This window comes from Parambassis ranga, chromosome 6, assembly GCF_900634625.1.
Source record: "Parambassis ranga chromosome 6, fParRan2.1, whole genome shotgun sequence".
Taxonomy (NCBI): Eukaryota; Metazoa; Chordata; class Actinopteri; family Ambassidae; genus Parambassis; species Parambassis ranga.
In genome coordinates, this window is record NC_041027.1 from 2,782,407 (window position 1) to 2,798,255 (window position 15,849).

The 15,849-nt window shown below is 43.0% G+C and overlaps 2 protein-coding genes across 2 annotated transcripts; both read left to right on the forward strand.

Moving 5' to 3' along the window:
• Window positions 1–1,556: 1,556 nt before the first annotated feature.
• On the forward strand, window positions 1,557–4,058 carry zpd (zona pellucida glycoprotein d). Its single transcript, XM_028408465.1, has 10 exons — window positions 1,557–1,654; window positions 1,766–1,817; window positions 1,896–2,003; window positions 2,311–2,519; window positions 2,594–2,751; window positions 2,833–2,947; window positions 3,224–3,351; window positions 3,428–3,611; window positions 3,734–3,839; window positions 3,937–4,058. The coding sequence occupies exons 1-10, from the start codon at window positions 1,634–1,636 to the stop codon at window positions 4,056–4,058; spliced, it is 1,203 nt and encodes a 400-aa protein (XP_028264266.1). The 5' UTR covers window positions 1,557–1,633.
• A 933-nt stretch (window positions 4,059–4,991) lies between these two features.
• Window positions 4,992–14,309, forward strand: LOC114437631 (matrix metalloproteinase-15-like). The gene is made up of 10 exons (XM_028408443.1): window positions 4,992–5,123; window positions 6,029–6,177; window positions 6,960–7,082; window positions 7,164–7,474; window positions 7,602–7,763; window positions 8,804–9,225; window positions 9,303–9,441; window positions 10,593–10,743; window positions 10,837–10,952; window positions 11,863–14,309. The coding sequence occupies exons 1-10, from the start codon at window positions 4,992–4,994 to the stop codon at window positions 12,333–12,335; spliced, it is 2,178 nt and encodes a 725-aa protein (XP_028264244.1). The 3' UTR covers window positions 12,336–14,309.
• The last annotated feature ends 1,540 nt before the right edge of the window (window positions 14,310–15,849 follow it).

Below are 15,849 nucleotides of genomic sequence, written 5' to 3' on the forward strand. Positions count from 1 at the left end.
CTGCAGCTGGTGTTGTGAATCAGGCCGATGACAGACACCTCCTATAACCCGGCTATTTCACAACACCAGGGTGGCACCATACCACTGCCGACGAGATGAAGAATCAACATCCAATGCTGTTTTGTATTTGTTTTTTTCTGTAAAATGAAAAGACACAAAATTAGTTTTGTTATTTAATATATTTGAATCTATTTAGACCACATTTTCTGCTTTCACTTAAGTTTATTACTACTAGTTTATTACAAGCTGCATTCACAAGCCCTGGCACATTTTAAAAAATGTTGCTGAAATTTGTAAGCACACATTTTCTTTATTGTTTATTAATAAATTTCCAATGTTTCTCTGTGAATATGTGCTGTCATTGTCATGTTCACGCAATATTCACAGTAAATGGTTAACTAAAGTAGGACCATGCAGCTCCCCGCTTTTAAAGGTGAGATGTATACAGTTTTGAAGAGTGTACGTGTTTCTCATGGAGAATATTTCAGTTATTCAGCATGAGAGTATAGAGATTTTGCCTCACCAAGAATGGATAATCAGTTAATTTCTCTGGCAGCATGAGCCCCACTGCCAGTCTGTAGCTTTAAAGGTACACATAATAAAACATATTCAACCAGCTTTGTTTCTGTTTCTAATCCATCCTATCAAAAGCAGATGGCTTTTCTTCACCCCAGTTAGGACTGAGGCCTGCCTGTCTGAGAATGTGGACTGCAGCCTCCGGGTGTGACGAGTTGGCACAGTAGGAAGTACAGTGACCCATTTATAGCTTACCCTGGAGACACTGTCATTTAGTACCAGAGACCCATCATGGCAGAGCCCCCTCTGTTTTGCCCTGCTGACACAAAAAATGGTCTACATCTATTCACCGGTAGCTTTTCAGTACTGGTGATAGCTTGGTCAGCACACAGCTATTTTTACGGTCACAAAAACGAATATAACACCAAATTGAGCTTCTAACCTTCTAACCCAAACAGCTCAGCTAAGTAGGGTGGATGCAACATTTACTGAGGACTCACTGCAATGCTGCAGTTTTGAGTCCAGCTTTATTTTTTTTCAGCTCTCTCCCTTAATAACTATTAAATAAATGCAGAAAACCTTAAGAGACTGTAATGGGTGGTGCAAGAGTGTTTATAAATCAAGACTAATTGCGCCATCTTTAGCTGTTAAAAAAGATGGTATTGTAGTGAAGTTTACAAAGCACTGAACCACTCTAGGATGACAATGGAGACACCTGGTGGACGCTTATGGCGGTATTGGAGACTTATTGATAATCTCTGGTGAACACATCAACACATGCTAAACGTGAGTTAGGGAAAAATGTTTATGTTTCCACTAATCTTTGATCAATATTAGGTTAAGAGACTGAAAAGTACATAAAAATCGTTTACAAACCTAACCTTCAAATCATTTGCATTAAAATCCTATAGAATAAAATCATCACATGTCCTTAAAAGATGTTTTAACAGCACACAGCCTAACAGAGTGGATCCTTATGCTCTTTAACAGCAGCAACACAAACACAGGTGTTCCTCATTAGAGCTGCAGGTGCTGGAAGGAGCTCAGAAGAACCTTCAGTCTGACTGCAGACATTTCTACATTTAAAACCAACATATTGAATTATATCTGTACAAAAATGATTCCAGGCGGCTTGAAGGTGGGTGTGAACTTACATTTGAAACGGCCCCTCAGTTGGGCAACATGATTGTTTTAATCAGCAACAATGTAAAGACTAAAGTGGGTTTTTTTGTTTGTTTTTTGTTTACAGCTGATCATGGTCCTTGTGCTTCTCCTCAGCTTCACAGGCTGTAGGGTTGAAGGTGAAAAGAAAAAAAGTACTTGTAAATGTCAGTTGTGTTGTGTAGTTGTTAGTCTTTGTCTTTACTGTATTTCTGCAGGAGTCTGCAGTGTGGAGCACTGCACTGACCGCACAAGATGTCTTCTGTCTGCAGACCAGAGAAGCTGCAAGTGTGCGGTTGGATTTTATGCTGACCGGTGTGACAAAGGTGGACTTTTTTAGTCTAAATTTGAGTTTTGCTGGTTGTGTCACCTTTCAAAAAGGAAAAAGGAAACTTTGTTAATCACTTTGCTATCATTTCAAGAATTACAAGATTTAACTTCTCTCTTTTCATATGATTAAGTGGCCTTTAACTTAAAACCCAGTCTAAAAATTGACAATCTGCCATACTATTTTTTTAATGCCTGGTCAGAATATGAGATCAGAAATAAATCCAGTCTTCTCCTTTGACTTGTGTCTCTGATCCTGAGCTCAGTTGAGTCCTAGGTCTTCTCTACTCTACTTTGTTCTGACAGATGCTCACATTAGAGTTATGTGTGGCAGAGACTACATGGCAATCAGAGTGATAGAAGATTTTTTCAAGTATCACAACGTCCCGCTGGAGTCGCTCCACTTGCCCAACAAATCTTGTCGTGCTCAAAGAGAGGTCATTGACGGCGTATCATACTACATGTCCAAGATATCCAAAGACACATATGTGACCTGCGGAGGCAAGCCGCTCAAGGTAAAGCTGGATCCTTGACTACTTTAAACATGCATGTCAGCACACAGAGGTTGATTTCTTTTCTTTGCTTGCAGACTAATTTCACACACATGTCCTATTCCCTGAGTCTGCTGTCAGACCCTCAGGTGATGGGGAACATAATCAGAAATCCAGTCATTAAGATGGACTTCACATGTGTCTATCCATATGTCAGAAGAGTCAGTCTGCCTTTTCCTGTCGTCCCCTATTCCAGGTGAGAAGAAATAAACATGAAATGTTCCATTATTATTTAGCAGCATGTGAAATCAACATTTGTATGTTCTTTGCTTTCCAGTGAGACAGTGATGCGTGTCAATGAACTTGATGCCACCATAGACATGAAGCTGTACACAGACCACACATACACAAAGGCCTACAGCTCTGCACCCACCATTGAACTCAGAGACGAGGTGGGTGGATAGGAGCAGGGCGCCTGACATGACAAGAAGGAGAGAGTGCTGAAGCTGTTGTTTATTGATTATTATATCTTTGAAATTTTACACTAAAAAAGAACCATTTCATTGTCCAGCTGCATCATCTGGACAAACACACACCCACATAATAAATACTGAAGTATCTACAAACTTAAACTTATGTTAAAAACAGTGTGATCTTTGAATAATTAGCTTGATAAGAGCATAAGCCACAACCAAATATTAACGCAACTCCCTTTGTGTTCTGTGCAGGTGTACGTCGAGGTGTCAGTGGCCGAGCCTGCAGATTACTTCCTCCTTATGATTAATGAATGCTGGGCCACGCAGTCTCCCCAGCCGAACACTACAGAGGGATCAGTGCACACTCTGCTTCAGAATGGGTCAGAGCATCTGTGTGTGTTTACAGCTACTTCTGTCCTGCAAACTTTGAAACACTTTTTCCACCTCTCCACCCAGGTGTGTGAACGACCAAACAGTCTCCTTTTTTAACATGACTGAGGGACAGTCTGGACCTAACGGACAAAGCTCAGCTGTTCGCTACAGCTTTGACATGTTTCGCTTCACAGCAGAACCCCACGACCTCTATCTGCACTGCACTGTGCAGCTGTGTGAGCCAGACGACCCACAGTCCTGCACGCCTGTGAGCTTTTACCTATTTATTAGCCTAAAGGACAAACAATCATGCCAAAAACTTTCTTTACATGGAAGTCAGAAAGCAACATTTTGTTACTTATCCTAAGGAGCTGTTGTTTTCTTTTTCAGGACTGTAATTTAGTCAGTAGGAAAGGAGCAATGACAGCAGATCCTGCCCAGGGCCTCTTATCATATGGACCCATCAGGATCGAGATGCCAGACAGATCACAGTCCAGTGAGCTCTTCAGTCTTTATACTGCTGTTTCCTCTGTAGGCCACAAATCCTGATTCCTCAGCGATGTAGATACAATTATACTGTATGTTTGTTTCAGACATACTGATGGCAGTGGTGCTGCCAGTAGCAGGTGTCTGGACAGTGGGCTTCTTCCTCATCATCCTCATCACTGTGGCCAAGGCAGGCAGCAAGAGACTAACACAAACTGAGGAGCACTGACAGCAGTGCTGCTGTGCTTTGCCAGCATTAATAAAACTGTAAAAAAAGTCAAGTCCTCTTTATTCCTGTCCTCATTTTATTGTCCATACAGCAAGCTCAGACAGTAAGGTGAAAAAAATGCCATAACTGTGTGGCACGTGTGACGTTTTAGGGCAAAGTTCAAGTTGTGTAAATGTTTGGTGTAGTTCTGTTAGATCCCAGCAGATGGCGCGCTGCCCCTGCTTTCTCTGGCCTTCTGATGTGGGTCAGGTTTATTAAGAGGAAGGAGGCCCTCTGCGAAGGAAATCATTGAGAAACCTTTTATCACACATACAGCTGTGTGATGGTGGGCTGACATACTTTCCCCCTCTCTTTGTTAAACATTGAAGGCGTCCACTCGCGCACTAAAAGCACATTTTTAAGTTCAGATGGTATGTGTCTGTAAGGTGCGTTTTTCACTAATTTTGGGAACTTTTGCGGCACTTTTTGTCAGCGTTTCGTGTGCTCGGATGCTTCAGTTTGCAAAAGGAGTGTAGCTGCAGGATATCTGGTTGGATCCATTGCTGCTGCTCAGCCATTGCGGACGTCGGGAAGGGGGCGAGGACTTCATCGTTTGCCCGCTGGATGCTGCTTTAGCTGCACGGATATAAGAGAGAGCCGAATGAACGCTTGCATGAGCCATGAGGCTGCTGTCCCGGGCTAGATTGGTCTGCCTTCTAATGGTCCGCTAACACTTTTTTCATTTTGTTTCAGTTTTTTCGCGTTGTCAACTTCAAAAATGAGCCTATAGCCGACTCGCTGCGGAGCTGATCGTGTTTAAATGTATAAGAGGAGGCCAAGAGAATAAACCCACAGCACTTGATCAGAACATAACCTGTGGAAGGAAGAGTCGTGGTTTACTTTTTATTCACCTTCATCTGGAGACAATATACAGGCAGCAGATCAAGGAGGAAGATGGCATCCCAACAACTCTGGACACACATCCTCCTCCTCCTCATCATCACCATAACATCAGCGTCCTTTTTCTCTCTGGTGTTGTGCAGCACTGTGGCAGATGTTCCAGAGGAAGACGGCTTCAGCGCTGAGGTACCATAATGCTCGGTATACCACAGATTATCCAGCATAATGCGCTAATCTGGCTTTTTACATCTTGCATTAACGACACCATTGTTTGTGAAAAGCTTTTCTTTGATATTCAGCTTTTCACAAACAAGGCAAGTTCAAAACACCAAGTGGGCTGGTGCTGCGGGGAGGTCAGCTGACCTCCGGCCCTCTTTCCAAATAGCAGCGCTGCACACATGGCGCACACATGGACAGAGTGCATCTGTCTGTCTGCCAGTGTATCTGTCACTATATCTATGAGCTCACAGGACAGTTCTGTTATACATGTAGTCACATGCACATTTGATTAGATACCAGTGGGCATAAACACACTCTGACATCACATAGGCTGTGACTTGTCTCACTATGCTACAATAAAAAGGGGAAAAAACACCTGTGGTGGTGTTTTGCTTCTTCTTTATAGACAGAACTTAACACGTAACAGAAGTTTTTTTTCCTCCTCTGGAGCTGTCCTCTTGACAACGTGGCTTTACAAGCTCTGATTCTTTTCCAGCACATATGAAACAAATTATGACATGTGTCCCTGTCAACCAGAGGTGCACACATGCAGAGCTGTGTGTTTGCTGCTCTGACATACATTTTAAGTATTGTCAAGACTCTTCGTTTTCCTGTTTCCATTTTCTCCTCTCCTCATCTTGGCTGTCAGTGCAGGAATGAAAGAGCAGGAATGTCGTAATGTTAATGCAAACCATCTGGGTTATATATCTGCTTTCTCTTTTAACTCCTCAGATACTTTCTCTGCTCATTAGACATCGACTTATTCCTGGATTACCATGACAGCCTCTCCTACCAACTGTCACTGTCACCCACATATAAACATACACACTGTTTTGCTGACTAACAGAAACCTGTTGTTTATTTCCTCACAGGCTTGGCTCCGTAAGTTCGGCTATCTGTCCCAGGCCAGCAGACAGATGTCCACCATGCAGTCGGCTCAGATTCTGTCCAAAGCCATAAGTGACATGCAGCGTTTCTACGGGCTGGAGGTGACTGGCGAGATGGACCCTGCTACTGTGGCGTAAGTTCCTGTCTGACAGACAGGCAGCGTAAGAAAACATTTGTGTGCAGTGACCACAAAGTGAATCCTGGCATGTTGTCCGGCGTTTATGAGCATGTAGGGGTTCTTTTTGTTTACTTGCACTGTCACATTTTATGGTATTGAAGAAATGAAAGTTGGTCCAGTTTTGGTTTGTCATTTAAGAAATTAGGACAACTAACCCCAACTCAGCAACCACACATCCTGGAGTAATCAACTCCTGGCTTTTCCTCAACACACCATGATGTTTCCAAAATAATGTGTTGTTATAACCACTGACTGAAAATGTTTCACTGTCTCTACTCTAGTTCATTTTTACTAATGCTATATTCTGTTACGACCCACAACACACTATGCATGTTCAACAATATTATTCTACAATAGTAGTGTAGCATTATGGTTAATACAGTTTTTTATATTTTCATAAAACTCACACACATAATATGCATTCATATGCCATACTCTTCCTGGGCTACACATACCAATCTGATACAATTTCCTTTGCAGACATCACAGTAGCTGCCAATCTAATATCAATCCAGCCAATATCAGGGCCAATGTTTAATATTAAAATTGGGTCATTGGGTTCGTACTTCTAAGTAAGGTGGATGCAGCCACCGCAATGATGTCATCCTTAAACACAGTCTTCAATATTCAGTTCATTGGTGGCAGATAAGCAATAAGCACTGTTTTAGTTTGCATAAAAGAGAAATGTTAAATTAAACAGTCTATAAGTGTGTGTGTATGTGTGTGTGGTTGTGCAGGGCCATGCGTCGGCCGCGCTGTGGCCTCCCTGACAGAAAACCAGAGGAGCTGGTTGATGGAGCGAGAAAGAAACGTTACACTCTTACCGGGCAGCAGTGGGACAAAGACCACATCACTTACAGGTTCACAGCGCAGAAATACAGAAATAAAAGCAGTGTGTTTGACACAGCAGCGCTCTAATGCACTCTCTCTTCTGTTTTCAGCATAATGAACCAACACATCCCATCCTCGCTGGGAGAGGAGCACACGTATGATGCTATCCGAAAGGCCTTTGATGTGTGGAGACAGGTCACACCGCTCACCTTTGAGGAGCTACCTGCTGAAAACAACAGCAGCCAGGCACAACTTGCTGACATCCTGCTGTTGTTTGCCTCTGGTTTCCATGGTGATATGTCACTGTTTGATGGTGAGGGCGGGTCGCTGGCACACGCCTACTATCCAGGACCGGGAATAGGTGGGGATACACACTTTGATGCAGATGAGCCATGGACACTGGACAACCAAAACCCAGAAGGTTGGATTTGTTGTACCTTGTTCCCCTATTAGTCACAATGCCTGTGTATGTTTCTGTATACATGTTTGTATATTCCTGTATTGTGTGTTACAAATATTAAACATTGTGTGCCTCACTTATCTTGTAGGTATAGACCTTTTCCTGGTTGCAGTCCATGAGCTTGGTCATGCTCTGGGTCTGGAACATTCAGATGACCCCCGTGCCACCATGGCTCCTTTCTATCAGTGGACGCACACAGAAAACTTCACACTGCACGAGGACGACATCAGAGGAATACAGTACATATACGGTGAGAATGGATAAAGCATCCTAAGTTTAGATTACTTGTTCAGGAATGTAATTACTAGGAAAATATGGTCCCAAGTATTTTTATTGTCTTCAGCCTGCTTGAGCAGAGTGTGCAGGAGTCACACTGCAAAACAACAGTGCACGCCAAGTTCTTGATGATTTATCTTCATGTTTATGATGCTTAAATTCTGAAATCACAGTGGGGTTGGAGTACAAATTCTCTGATGTGATCAGAGGGTTTATCATGCATGTATCACATCTGGATCTTTGTGGAAGGGTAGATAATCAGCCTTGTAAGGAAGTATTGTGAACACACACAGATGTCACTCACAGCAGCATGTCTGCATACCGATACAATGTTCTCATCATTTTCAGACAGAATGGATGGCTTTGTTATCTAACAAATCCCATTTTGTGTGTGGGCATGTTGGTTATAGAGAGAGCATTGCATTCAAATCCAGTGTATGTGGCCGCAGTATTTTAAAGATATTGATCCTATCAATGGCTAATGATCCTAACTAATACAAGAAAACCAGTAATAATTAGTTTTCTTAGAAATAAGCTGGATGAAGTAATAAGGTGAGCACAGAAGCTCCTTGTGCTGCTTCAATACCTCGAAGACTCAATTTACTGTCCATAAACTGGGTTACAGGTGAAAAGCTCCTCTCCATACAATGATAGCACAGCCTGACCCACACTGGCCTCTGTGTATTTTTGGCTCAGTGTAACTCAATACATCTTTAATCCCATCAGCTGTCCATACATCTTACATAACAGTCTGTATCTGTGTGTTTTCCTCTCTTAGCAACAGAAAAGGGCATTTTTTTCCAAAGAGCAGCAGCACAGAGACAATCAGTCAAGTGAGCTTATTGCCACAGCACAAAATGGAAAATACTTGTGGACAGAGAGGATTCTGTGAGTGAAAAGGGAGCATTAGTAACTAATAATATCTGATGCCCCACAGCCTGCAGGAATTCATTCATTTAGATGGAAGGAGTTTTTTTCCGTTTGAAATGAAGTCTTTTGTCTTTTCTTTTGCAGGTCCTCCTCTGGTCACCAAAGCCTCCCCCACTTCTTCTCCCGCCCCTGATGAACAACCTAACCACCTCACCTCCCTTTCTCCACCTGAAGACAAACCCACCTCCTCCTCTCCCACCGACCCTGCTCCCAAATCACCTGACACGACTGATGGCAGCCTAGATTCACCAGCTCAACCGGAGCCAAGCCCCAGTCCTACCTTTCCTCCCACCCTCCCCACCTCCACCTCCACCCCCACAGACTCCCAGCCTAAGCCCGAACCAGTGACCCCGCCTGTGAGAAAAGATGTTCCCCCTTCCCAGCCTCCTCCCAGGCCCCCTGCTCCTCCTCGACCTCCAAAGCTGCCGGACAACCAGGCTCCCAACATTTGTGATGGGGACTTTGACACAGTAACCCTGCTGAGGGGGGAAATGTTTGTTTTCAAGGTGAATGATAAATCTGTGATGTAAACTATAAATAATTCTGATGATGCACACATGTCATGATTGTCCTTGTTGTGCAGGGTCGCTGGTTCTGGCGGGTGCGCAGGAACCGGGTCCTGGATAACTACCCCATGCCGATATCTGTCTTCTGGAACGGTCTTCCCAATGATATTGATGCTGCCTACGAACGCCACGATGGCAAATTTGTCTTTTTTAAAGGTAACAATCCTCACTAAACCACCCACGTAGCCCTGTGTGTGATGAGTTATGTCAAAACATTCCTGGAAGAGGATGGTAAACATCGTTCCTTGCTTCAGGGCATGACACCCAGCTTGTTTCCTTTCTTTTTCACAGCAGTTTAGTGCTCTATAAACACAAAAATGGGAGTAAAACGCAAATTTGTGCTTTGATTAAAATTGGTCAGCATTTTCCCCCACACCGCATGATTAACAAGGAGATAGCTACAATTCTGTATCTAAAACACATTAGCAGAAAGGGAAATGGCTCCCTTTAGCCAAATGACTCGCTGCAAATATATATATTGTGTTTGTGCGTACAATTGCGTCACAGCGTGTGTTAATGCTGTTTATGAGTTCTTTGGGTGTCTCGAACACGGCCTGAGTAGCGTGGCAGCTGTTGTTGGCCCAGTACGGCTCCAGCTGAGCCTCATGGGAGAGGTGAAGGATTGCATCAGCCTTTTCTGCAGATGTAAACAGCTGCTCTTTTACAGTGAAGCCATGCAATGATTCATTCATGATTCACACAATTTTCAGGATTTCTGGAGCTTTTTATTGATTCTATACACAGAGCTGTTGTCCTTGTTCTTGTTGTTTAGTCACAATCTTTCTCAAGGTGATTTTTTTTTTTGAACGTATTTTGAAAAGTTCCCTGTTCACACCTGCTGTTAGAATGCAGATCACACTCCCCCACTTTCTATGCAAATAAACATACATCATTTTGGAACAGTGGGTCCCGAGTGAGCTGCTTTTTGAAGTATGTGTACTCTATTAGCACACACTTCATTACACTTCAGTACTGTATGTTGCAGTGCTGCGGTGCCCTGGCAGGAGGACTGGAAAGAGGCTGAAATTGTGTTCAAATGTTAGGATTAGGGGAGAATTTGGCTTTCACATAAGGAAATAATGGAAACTTCATGTTATGCCTACCATTTCTGGCTTGCCTGTCCTTTCTACCTTTTTTTCATTGGAGTGGGTAAACCCCATGACATTTACCATGTGTTCTGGCCATCACATTCTCCACATCTGCCCCTGCTTTTTCCTCTCTTCTCTTCTTTCCTTCATATTCTTTGTTATTTTTTTTCAACATTATCAGTTGTTATCAGACAAATAAATGCCCCACTGTCCCTACAGATGATAAATACTGGGTGTTCAGGGAGGCTGATGTTCTGCCAGGGTACCCACAGCCCTTACATCAGTATGGACGTGGAGTTCCTGCTCACAAGATCGACACAGCTATCTGGTGGGAGCCCAACGGGCACACATACTTCTTCACAGGCGACAGGTATAATCCAGACATATTCATATGATAAATTATGACTTATCATTTTTATTGTTGGTTCATAAGAATTTAATGTGCTTTACTGGTTGTGTGCAGATACTGGAGATACAACGAGGAGAGCCGGACTATGGACCGTGACTTCCCTAAACCAATTAGCAGATGGGGCAGGATCCCTTCCTCCCCTAAAGGAGCCTTCCTCAGTGATGATGGTGGTAAGTAATCACTTTAAATTGGGCAATTTACAGTTTGTATTTAAGGAAAAGAAACATCAGAGCAGCATTTGCTTTATGAGAATTACAAAAAATGCCAAAAGCTGTACACTGCAACCAGGAGAAGAGAGAGAAAAGGGGGAGCGAGGGAAGGAATGGAAGGTTAAAGGGGTGAAATGGGGTGTGTAAAAGACAGAGGGAAAATAATACTGTGAAGGCTGGTTAGGCTGGAGCAAACAGAGCAGAGAGAAGGGTGCGGGGATGTGAGAGAGAATAGAGGGACAGGAATGAGAGCTCTGGTTTGAGGGTTGGCCCGTCCTTCCTTTGGAAATTAGATTTGTGGCAGAGCTGCTCGAAATGCACTCAGTAACAGTCAGATCTCATCTCCACCCTAGTTAGTCTAATGTCTCTGCCAGCAGCCTGGTTTCCACTACAGAGCCACATTTACACCCAGAAATCTATCCCAAGTAGATTGCATGTGGTTCTCTTTGAGGCATCATATGGATTTATTGCTTTATTGTTTCCTGTTGACAAATTTATGTTAAATATGGTACAATAATCACCAGCATCAGGTCTGGCCCAAGAAAAGACTGCACGAATGTTGTTCATGTTGAGGAGTGTGTGAAAGCTTAACTACTCCCTAAAGAAACATTCCTTCGTGTTTGTGTAAAAACTGACCCTAGTTTTACCCTGTCAAAAATAATGGTAACATAAATGAGGAAGGTTAAAAAGGAAAGGTTATCTGTTACTTTCTGAAGAGTTAGATAAGTCAGATGACTGATATAAAGCTAATGGCTAGCTGCACCCAGTTCATTCAGCTTAGCATAAAGATGGGCAGCTGAGGAAAACTGCTAGCAAAGGTTGGTCTGAGTGTCCCAAACTGCATGACTAAAGTTATCCTCCTCTCTTGCAGCATACACCTATTTCTACAAAGGCACTAATTACTGGAGGTTTGACAACCACAAATCAGAAGCAGACAAAGGCTACCCTCGCTCCATCCTAAAAGATTTCATGGGCTGTGTAGGAGTCCCCGACCCCAAGCCCGACACAGACACTGAGGCACAGCCAGAGGATAAACCGGTCAACCCCTCAGACCGAGGCAAAGACGAGCACAAAGAGCCGGATAGGGGCCAGGACAAAGATTCAGAGGAAGACAGGACCGCTAAGCCTGACAGCACAGAGGGAGAGGAGGACAAAGAGGTAAACGTGGTAGTCACATTGGCTGACAATGAATCGAAGGTCATGACGCTGATCATGGTGACTGTCCCTCTGGTGCTCATCCTGTGCATCCTCGTCCTAATCTACGCCATCCTCAGGACTCTGCAAAACAAAGAGACGCCAAGGGCCTTGGTGCACTGCAAGCGCTCGCTGCAGGACTGGGTGTGACACGCAGAATTAGAAGAGATAGAACGGGTATTCATCATTGGGCTGGTGCAGTTGCTGCCATTATTTGTTGTTGCTCATGGCGTGGGGGAAAGTTTCAGAAGCTGATGATGGGTGACTTTAATTGCTCCTGTGAAATGATAAAAAATAGTAAAGTTAGTACCTGTGGAGCTACACTATCCCTCATTCTGGCCTCAACTTTGGCCCAGAAGTTTCTTTGTGCCTTCCAATGTCTGTTTCTTTTTTTATCAAAATATGCAAAATACTTCACTTCAGATTTATGGTACTGCAAAAGACAAAAGGCACACCAGGAATCTCTGTTTCTTTCAGTTTTAATTGGACCAAGGAGGGACATTGGAGTGACTTGATTAGTAGTTAAAATGCAGACAAAGTCAACAGAGCACATAAACAAGCACACATAGTGTACATACATAAAACATAAGGGCTTAAAATCAATACGTGTCCCCTACGTGCCCCCTACGTGTTCATATGAACAAATAAGAAAATTAGGTGCTTCGACAAACGTTGTTGTTTCTGTTTAGAACAGATCATTTGCACTTTTCTTTTTTTGTAATTGTGCTGACTTTGCTTCTCTGCTGAGTGTGTTTGCACAAAGCAGAACACTTTTGGCTTATTAAACACACACAGAAACAGATGAAGCTCGTCCTCCATCCAGCACAGGAATGTTAGACAGCTGCGTGTCCGTGACTGCCCGTCTCCCATTGAGCCTATTATGTCTGCCCTCTCTCACACACATGCTCCATCACATGATCTAAAAAAAAACATCTGCACTCATTTGAGCATACATGTCCACACAGAGACCATTTACCCTTACAAAGGCACATAGAGTTTTTGAGTCACAGACACACAGGCTCCAGCCTCCCCTCCTCCCACCACAACTGTTCAGACTTCACCACTAAAAACACAATCCCAGCGGAGACATATTGATATATGACTGGTGCCAGTGCTGAGATTTATTTCACCTTTTTATGAGAATAATCAAAGAAGTGTTTTTGCAAATTCTGCAATCTCAACCAAACCTGACTTGTGTAGCAACAGTATCTGTCTTTCTGGATCTGCTTTCTTTATGCTAAAGGTAAACAGAGTTGAAGCTAATTAAGTGTACAAGGGAGAAGCCTGCAGGCCTGAGAAGAATGGGTCAGGGTCTGGTTTCCATTAAGCCCACATGTTGCTGATTTAGTAGTGTCAGGCTGCAGGAGGTGGTGGGAGCAGGGGAAAAATGCAGAAAAGAAGTTTATATATATATAAATGGTAGTGAGTAAGAGGGAAGAATGAGATGAGTAGGGAAATAAAGACAACAGGGGGAGGTAGAAATGGAGGAGGGGTCTCTGTCAGCATTTTTTTTCTGTGGAAAAGGAGGAGCGAGGGAAGGAAGGAAGGAGAAATGGAGGTTGGAAGGATTTTGAGGAGGGGCAATGCTGGCGTTGCGCCTCCTGACCTAGATTTAGCCACTAAAACCCCACTCAGCTCCTCTTCTCATGCTCCCTCCCTCCTCTATCTTGCTCTCTCGTTCACTTTGTTTATCCAGTCTGTTTGTCTCTTTCTCTTTTGCTTTGCCTTCTGTGTTCCCAAATGTATTCATGTTCTCCTCCACTCTTCTGGAAAGTCAGCTCAAGCATTTAAAAGATAATTAATGCACAGAAACATCTGCAGGATGTGATGTGATTGTGTTTGTTCAGCCTCTATCCTTTCATTTTCTCTTTACCACTATCAACATGTTATAATCCTTTACCTTTGTGCCATTTCTGTGAATACTGGGGGGCATTTTTTAAACTATAAATAGCATGAGGGAAATTTTTCTTTTACCTTTTTTACACTACTTATCATTTGTAGTTTTGTACATTTCAGATTTTTGTCATAGATTATAATGACAATGATGATGCATGCAGGGCATGTTCTGTAAGGCCTGTGCACTCCTGTGTAGAGTACAATAAAGGGTTCACAATTGGAAAGCAACAAGTCTTCTTTTCTTTTCTTTTTTCCTTTTTTTTCTACTGTTTATGGCTATAGATCTGGTGATACACCCCAAAACCTGCCAGCATGCATAGGTGTCAACAATCCAGGCAAGGAACTTTCTGTTTTGCTTCCAAAGGTTAAGGTCAGTCCATTCAATGCAGGCTTTTACACCCATAAACTGATGTTGTAGTGTCAAGTTTGGACTTGATTCTACTTTTTGCCACAAGAGGGAGACGTTGCCCTCCAAAAAACTAAAACTGAAACACACTACTTGCAAATAACAAAAAAACTACAAATAAATCCTCATGCAAATACATGTATATGTGTATATACATGCTGATGCTAGGCTAGAATGCAGCAAAATGGATGTAATCAAGTACGGCTATTCAGCAAATCAATATGTTGGTCGCATTCCATAAAATATAATTTCTATTTGTATATCTAAATATACATCAAACTGTGAAATAAACAGCTACATTAGCTGTATGTAGTTTTTGTTTTTTGTTCCTCATGTATTTCTGAATGCATACCATTTACTCGCAATGCGGTGTTTGTAATTGATTTATTACTACTAAGGGTGAAGCCTCTGAGTACTTTTACCTGCACTGTACATCAGTGATGTATGTTAGTGTGAGGGTCTGTGCACGCAGTGCATGTGATTGCCTGTCTGCGATTGTCTGTTGTGAGTGAGAGCGCCTTTCTGCGTGCCTTTACGTCAGAGGTAATCAGGATTAGCTTCCATCACAGATCATCCACTACAGCTTTACCTCTTTGCCTGCTTCCTCTGTTATCTTTTCCCCCTTCTTACTGTAAATCTCTCTTTAGTTTTCACGTGTCGTTTTAGTCAGTCAAAATGATGCATTTAACAGTTATCAGTAATAAAGTGTAGGCAGCTGTTTACAATGCAGTTTCCACATAATTTGAGACACCTGCAGGTCTTTTCCTAGAATACCTCTGTTACCAGGTGTTATCCAGATGTTTATTTAGGACTGAGGCCCAGTCAGTGTGGTGCTGCCATATATTTTAGTGAGGAGCCAAGGAAGGGTCTGTGTCATCGGCCTGTTCCCTCAGCTTATCTCGTGCTGAGCTGATAATGGGATGTGCTTCCTGCCTCATCAGCACCGTTAATGGTTCTCATTCTCAAATACAACAGCAGGCCTTAATTAAATGTGGTGTGATCATAAATGTTGCTCCTCCTCTGCTCCTCCCTGTCTGTCCATGTCCATGTGGATCCTCATAAAAACTGTCCACCATGGCAAATGTTTCGTCTTTGCGACCATCTGTGAGTTCACTTTGCCCCAGCTCATTACAACAAATGTGACACGTCCTGCTTACCTTTGGTCAGTCAACAAAGACCGTCCTGAATCCTTGTTAATCAGTCAGTGGCACTGTGCCATGCTTTCTTTCCTCCTCATCCCTCTTTGCTCATCTCTAACAATCCTCTCTTTCCTACTGTTGAATGCTTGCGGACAAGGTACTGTGAGCCTTACTTATTTACGGATCACTACCTCTTCCTGGACTCTACATATATGTTCAATAA

Excerpts from the sequence above, each read along its gene's own strand:
- LOC114437631 (XM_028408443.1), top strand. The coding sequence starts at position 4,992 with ATGGCATCCCAACAACTCTGGACACACATCCTCCTCCTCCTCATCATC. Across the intron at positions 5,124-6,028 it reads AAGACGGCTTCAGCGCTGAG|GCTTGGCTCCGTAAGTTCGG; the intron begins GTACCATAATGC and ends ATTTCCTCACAG. Across the intron at positions 9,442-10,592 it reads CAAATTTGTCTTTTTTAAAG|ATGATAAATACTGGGTGTTC; the intron begins GTAACAATCCTC and ends CTGTCCCTACAG.
- zpd (XM_028408465.1), top strand. The coding sequence starts at position 1,634 with ATGATTCCAGGCGGCTTGAAG. Across the intron at positions 2,004-2,310 it reads TGCTGACCGGTGTGACAAAG|ATGCTCACATTAGAGTTATG; the intron begins GTGGACTTTTTT and ends TTGTTCTGACAG. Across the intron at positions 2,520-2,593 it reads GCGGAGGCAAGCCGCTCAAG|ACTAATTTCACACACATGTC; the intron begins GTAAAGCTGGAT and ends CTTTGCTTGCAG.